This window comes from Canis aureus, chromosome 15 (assembly GCF_053574225.1).
Source record: "Canis aureus isolate CA01 chromosome 15, VMU_Caureus_v.1.0, whole genome shotgun sequence".
NCBI lineage: Eukaryota > Metazoa > Chordata > Mammalia > Carnivora > Canidae > Canis > Canis aureus.
Genome location: NC_135625.1, coordinates 62,781,124 through 62,787,892, shown reverse-complemented (window position 1 = coordinate 62,787,892; position 6,769 = coordinate 62,781,124). Strand labels below are relative to the sequence as shown.

Here is a 6,769-nt window from a genome sequence, read left to right as displayed (position 1 = left end):
CCTGGGTCCATAAATTATGGGTGGAAATGTAAATATAATGAATATTTATTTGTTCATTCAGTTGAAGTTTACCAAGGACTATGAATAGTCCTAATGCCAGCCATTCAGGTTATGAACAGCCGTAGATCCTCTGCAAAAGAGCAATTCAGAGTTAATTTAAAGCCATATTGCCTAGTTTTGAATTATCTTTCCACGAGTGAATAATTCTGTGACCTTGGGTAAATTAACTTCTCTAAAGTTTATTTCCTCATCATTGTATAATGATAGTAATAGCGTCCACTCCACAGATTTGCTGTAAAGCATTCTATGTACTGTCTACCATACAGTAAGTGCTCAATAATTATCAGCTACAATTATATTTCTACTATACGATAATCTGCCATTTGAAGGATGTAGAAAAGGTTAGAAATCAGAAGATAGTTCAACATTGAAAATTCAGAAATGAGGCTAGTGGATAAAGGGTCCTTTATTTACTTCACAAATGTTTAGTGAGTGTGTTAAGATATTGGGGATGAAGAGATGAACAGATTCTTGTCCTTCTTGTACAGAGATGATAAATAATTGTATCATAAATTCCAGGTTAAAGATGGTACATGTTGGAAATAAAGTCTGCAAAGGAAAACCCCAACTGAAATCTAAATTCCTTTAGATTTAGGGAAAGTGTTCCATGTTTTCTTAGTGGATAGGCTAAGTCACTCTGACCTAATACTAACTATAGTAATAGCATAGTCTTATGTTTGCATAGCACTTTGAGTCTTCAGAATGTTTCCATTTGTACCCTTCTTGGTTGAGGCCTCCAGCAGTCCTGTGGGGCTGCCTAGGTAGCTCTCATTCTGCATAACTGATGGGTGAGGGAGAGAGAGTCAGACAGTCTTAAAGGATTTCCCTGGAAAGAGCACAGCTAGCAAATGGTAGAGCTGGGACTAGAACCCAGGTCTCTAGCCACAAATCTTGCATGTTTAAGATTCCAGGCAGCATCTTAGGCTTCTGGAATGCTCAGGCCAACCTTAGGAGAGCACTGTACAGAGTCAGAAGGCCATGCAGGTAGCTCCCTGGGGGTGGTTTCTGGGCCCCACACTTGTCTGCTGCTCCACCTTGTACCAGGAGAGCTTTTTCCTTGGAGACACATCCTTGGTGTTACAGCTCTTCACCATTTGTCCTGCTGTAGCACTGCATGCATCCCACCAAATGCGGCCCTGCAGGGCCCAACACCTGTCATAAGACAATAGATTAGACTGTGTTAGGCAATATCTGAATTACAAAATATATCCAGTTTAAATTACAGATAAATTACAAGAACACTTTTGAAAGGTTTTAGTTTGGTGAATCATTAATTTAAAACTGCATTGTTGACCTCTTTCTTCCATTGTTTTGTTTTATGGTCCAGACTGTGAAGGGGCCCCTTTTCCCTGGCCTCTGGAGTCACAACCCCTTTTACTACCTCACCCTTATTTCCATTCTAGTATAAAGTCAAGTTGTTGTGTTTTAACCTTTCAGTCCTTTGAGACTTATTATAAAGGTAACTAACTCTGATCCTCATGATGGGTTTATAGGCAGGATTTCTGGTCTTGAGCATGGGCACCAAGACTGCCAAACTTTTTGGATTCAGTGCTGGGGATCTACTTCCAGCAGGGTCGGGTCATACTGGATAAGGATCGCCTTCTTGGAAACCTCATCCTGGTATTTCTGACAACAGGCAAGCAGGGCTTTGGAGATGGACCAGCAGATCGCACCAACCTGGGCCACATTGCCACCACCTATTGGACTCAGATGTCCTGCCTGGCAAATCACTTCTTGCACAGAACAGGTTCCCATCACTTGTCCCATCACTTCCAGGTGCTGCCCGGTTTTCAGTGCTCTGGGCTGTGGCCGTCTCCTTGCATCCAAAGATGACTGCAGTGTGGAGGATCTTCTGACTGCAACCCCCACCCCCCCCTCCACCTGTCCTCCACCCGGGAAGGGAGCTCAAGCTGAGTTCATCCCAAACATAAGTACCTTCCCTCCCAATGCCTCTCTCTGGCTGGAGGTTGAAAGTTTCCTACTCTCTTCCTCCCTCTCCATTTCCTGCTTCTGGAAATTCACAATCTCTCTGACTTTTAATTAGTGGTTATGCCTATGGGTTTGACAGTCAGATCACCTAAGTTTGATCGTGGACTAGATACTTATGAGCCGTGAGTCTTTGGTTAAGTTACCTGATCTCTTTGTGTCTGTTTTCTCACCCAAAGAGTAGTTAATAGTCCCTATCTCATATGGTTGTTATGAGGATTAAAAAAGATAATACTTACAAGCTACTTAGAACAGAGTGCGTCACCACAGTAAGGACTCCATAGGTGTGTGTGCACCAATGCGCGAGTTTGTACATGAACATGTGAGTGGTGTGTGTGAAACTAGAGATGCCTTGTTTCTCTGTCTTGCCACCATGCTGAGTTGTAAACCAACACCTCAATGAGAACAGCCGCCATCCCTACTCTCTGCTCTGTGCTCTGGAAGTCCTAATATTCTTAGTAACTATGACCATAGGACTCACCAACCCAGACAAGAAGCCTTCCATAAATAATCTCTGGCTCTTGCAGCCTCATTGTTGCTGGTTTTAGACTGAAAAGAAACCCACATTTGCTTAACATATCCTAGGGTGGGGTAGGTTAGCCTTATTCTTAATTTGATAAAACCAATAATGATGTACTACACTGTAGTGTTCAATAGAGAAGGTTTGGGAGTCATCGTTGGGGCATGGGTCTAGCATTTGCCATTTGCATCCATAAAATGGGAGAGTCATGAGAAATGGGTTTTTATGATAAAAATAAGGTAATCTCTGTAAATTAGCTATCTACGTGCAGTGGATGGTGTGAAGTAAGTACATAATAATAATGTTAACTACTATTATTACTGTTACAATCTTTTTTCTCCCCCCAGTTGACTCTGCTCAGGACATTCCATCACTACCTGATCATTGAGAGTTGGGTTGTAGCACTTGCTAACTCCTTCTAGTGAAGAGTGTGTGTTTACTCAGAAAGAATCACAGATACTCTTCTTAAGCAGGTGAGAAGAGTTTATAAACAAGTGGCCATCGGAAGCCCAGGGCAGTCTGGAAAGTGGATTTCATTGGGTAATTCCCTGGGATGCCAGCTGAATGTATGCAGACCTCCTTTCTGAGCACAGTAATTCCAAGACAGATTGCAAGGTTTAATCAACAAAATCAGTGTTTCCCCCTAAGCCTGAGTAGGCATTGAGGTACATTCACTATTAGAGGAAGTACAGTTAAGGTGAAACATCCTAATGTAGGGTTAAAAGGGAGAAAAGTATCAAAGAGTCCTAAGTCTCTGTGGCTGCAAAATTTTAAAAAATGATCACTGACACGGCTACATATGGTAAAGTGCACTTTCTGGTATTATTGAGTACATCTGATAGAGTCAGAGGAAGAGGGTCTATTTTACCCTTTTGGGATCCACAGCAGTAGATGAAATCAATTTATTCCTGTAGGTGTTCTTAACTGACTATCCAGTTCAATGAAAGAATAAATTTGATAGAATTAAATATAATGAATACAATAAAACCCAAATATTTTCTGAACAGAAAAAGAGAGTACATTACAGAGTCTCTTGGATTATTCAGTCTCAGATATAAAAAGAGAAGCTTAGGAGGTACACGGTACCCAAGGCCCCAGGGATTCCAATGTCACTCCAATTGGGAATGACTCTCCTTGTATAGCACTCTCTTCAGGGCACCCTTGACCTCTGCATTTCTCAGGCTGTAGATCAGTGGGTTCAGCATAGGGTTGAAAAAACTGTAAAATAAGAAAAGGATCTTCTGCTGTTCTTCAGGGTGGCGGGATTTGGGGGCCATGTACATGACAATGGCACTGCCAAAGAAGAGCCCCACCACACAGAGGTGGGAGGAGCAGGTGGAGAAGGCCTTTCTGCGGCCCTCCCCAGACTGGATCCTCAGGATGGCCAACAGGATTCGCGAGTAGGACACCAGCACCAAACAGAGGGGCACCACTAAGATAAACATGCAGGCAACAAAGATGACCACTTGGTTAAGCCGGGTGTCAGCACAGGCCAGCTTGAGGATAGACAGGATTTCACAGAAGAAGTGGTTGATTTCATGAGGCCCACAGAAGGGCAGCCTCAGGATGAGGCTCACATGGACCAGAGCCAGCAGGAAGCCACATGCCCAAGAAGCCACCACCAGGGTGATGCAGACTCTCCAGCTCATGATGACACAATAGTGGAGGGGGTGGCAGATGGCCACATGCCGGTCATAGGACATCACCACCAGGAGAAGACATTCAGTATGAGCAAAACTCAAGAAAAGAAAGGTCTGCGTCAGGCAGCCAGCAAAGGAGATGGGCTTGTCTGGCCTCAGGAGGTTCACCAGCATCTGGGGCACTGTGTTGCAGGCATAGGCTATGTCGACGATGGCCAGGTGGGAGAGGAAGAAGTACATGGGGGTGTGCAGTCTGGGGTCCAGTGAAATGAGCCCCAGGATGAGCCCATTTCCCAGCAGGGTGAGGGTGTAGAACAGGGTAAAGAGCCCAAAGAGAACCATCTGAATTCTTGGGCCAAGACAAAATCCTAGTAGAATAAACTCTGTGACCACGGTCTGATTTTCTCCCATTTCACTGTGAAAAAGATAAAATGGAATGCTTGGGACAGAATTGTCAAAAAAAAACCCCAGCTAGATGCTATATTATACATTTTGTCAGTTTTAGAAGACAAACTTTGAAAATTAACAATCCAGTTACACATTAAATTAATCACTTAATCTGACAACCAGTTTTACAGAAGGGGACTGTGTCACCAAGGACAGATTACCTAGAGCCAATGACACTGTAATGGGGAGGAAGAATGTCAAGCCAAAGAGGAAATAAAGCAACCATGAAATACGGATTATCTCAGAGCTACACATGCCAGGATTAAGAGAATTGCTGGAGTGTAGAGGTAATCAGTAATGGAAGGACTCCAGATATGAGAATTAGAGTAGCCTAGGAAAGAAATGTGAAAATTCAGTTTCTTAATAGAAATATCAACTGTGCTGTTCCCAACAACACAAATCCACCTTTGCACTTGAGAGGAGCTTATGTGATGAAAGAAGGAGCATCTTTTGTGATTGTTTAGGTCGCTAAGAAGGAAATTAGTGGATATGCTACATACATATGGGCTCTATTGACTATATTTTATAGTGGGTGACAAACACAAACTGACAATTGGCCATTTAGCAATCTACTGATTGATTCCCAGTTACTGATTTACCAAAAAGTGGTTCTGAGTAACAAGCCATAAACTTTGTAGGAATTGGTTTTTGGCAGGCCGCCCAGTGTTTATGTGTCGTGAGTCTAGACTTTGTGTGCAGGCGTGTAAACAAGTATGAGGTTAGGTGTTCATGCTTGACTTGGAGGCAGTGGTGTGTATGGATCCATGTGAAGACATTTCAAGATGCCGTCCCCTGTGCACTCATCTCTTCTTCTATTAAAAGAGCAAATCCAAAAAAATAAAAAAATAAAAAAATAAAAATAAATAAAAAATTTTAAAAAAGAGCAAATATTGCTATAACTAGGAAAGGCCATGTGTTGGAGGACACATGTTGGAATGACGCAGTGTTGGAGGACTCATCTGTGTGATGGCTTGGCATTTGCATCACATACCCTGTGTGAAACCACAAGAAACAACCATTTATTAAAAAACGAACTCTGTCTTAGCTTGATAATATAAGAATTGCTAAATGCTTTATAGATAGCTAATTTAAAAATTTTTGGCAAAGTGATGATTCAGCGAATTTGTCATTTACGGATTGCTATAGCAACACCCTGGTGGTCAGGTATCTGAGGCTTCTATGAATTGGTGATGTGCCAGATACTAGTTGGCTTAAGTCCTTAGTAACAGCTTCCCCAACATACCATGTAGAAATCAGCATCTTTCTAGTGCACCCAATTTTTTAGTGCCTTTATGAGGCAAAAATGACCTGAGGCTGAACTATTGAAGTTGTGCCCGGTTGCCTCCAAAGAAAAGTCTCTCCAGGATTCACACAAGGAAAGATTCACACACAGTTTTAAGACATTGGTCCAGATGTCATTAATTTCAAAGGAGAAGTTAATGAGATGCTCCCTGGGAACTTGAGAATGAGAGAAATAACACTGCTTCTTGAAAAATACAACTTGTAAAATCCACTCATAATGAATGAGAAGAACTGGAGGAGGAAACAAGACAAGACAACCCGGGTCAACATGCAGGTGGGGAGTTGTGAGTCCATCACCAACTCCACTCACAGTGCTTTGATGAACTCATGGACCCAGGGTAGGAGGATTAGACAGTAAATAGGAGACTCAAATGCAACAGTTGTGTGGGATGCGTGTCCACAGAAAGGTTGAGGAATGGAGAAGGAGGTGACCCATGAGGCCCGGTATTTGCTAGCTCATTGTCAGCACTGTCCAGGGACTTCTGGCCTGCTTATATGGGAGAGCTGTTCTCCTGACGGGTCTGTATCCAGAGTCCAGGTGGCCTGAGTGATCAGCGATCTATAACCCCAGCTGTCTGATCTCCAGTGAATCCCCTTTACTCAGGGCCCATGCTCACCAATTAACCACAAGGTGTTAATTTGCCTTCCTAGGCAGCTATTTTGACAAAGAGGGAATGTGCTACTAAGCAAAGCTCTTGCCAATATTTTTATAATAAATAATTCCATTCAGGTTTATTCACAGTTCTTTTTTTTTTTTCTTTTCAGTTTTGATAATATGATACACATGGAAATGTATAGCCTTAGCAAAATTTCC

General features: G+C 42.5%; 1 protein-coding gene across 1 annotated transcript; it reads right to left on the bottom strand.

Annotated features, from left to right (window-relative positions):
• Window positions 1–2,311: 2,311 nt before the first annotated feature.
• Window positions 2,312–4,617, bottom strand: LOC144284084 (olfactory receptor 2A1/2A42-like). The gene has a single exon (XM_077848452.1). It carries the CDS (start codon window positions 4,615–4,617, stop codon window positions 3,676–3,678), a length of 942 nt encoding a protein of 313 aa, XP_077704578.1. The 3' UTR covers window positions 2,312–3,675.
• Window positions 4,618–6,769: the final 2,152 nt, after the last annotated feature.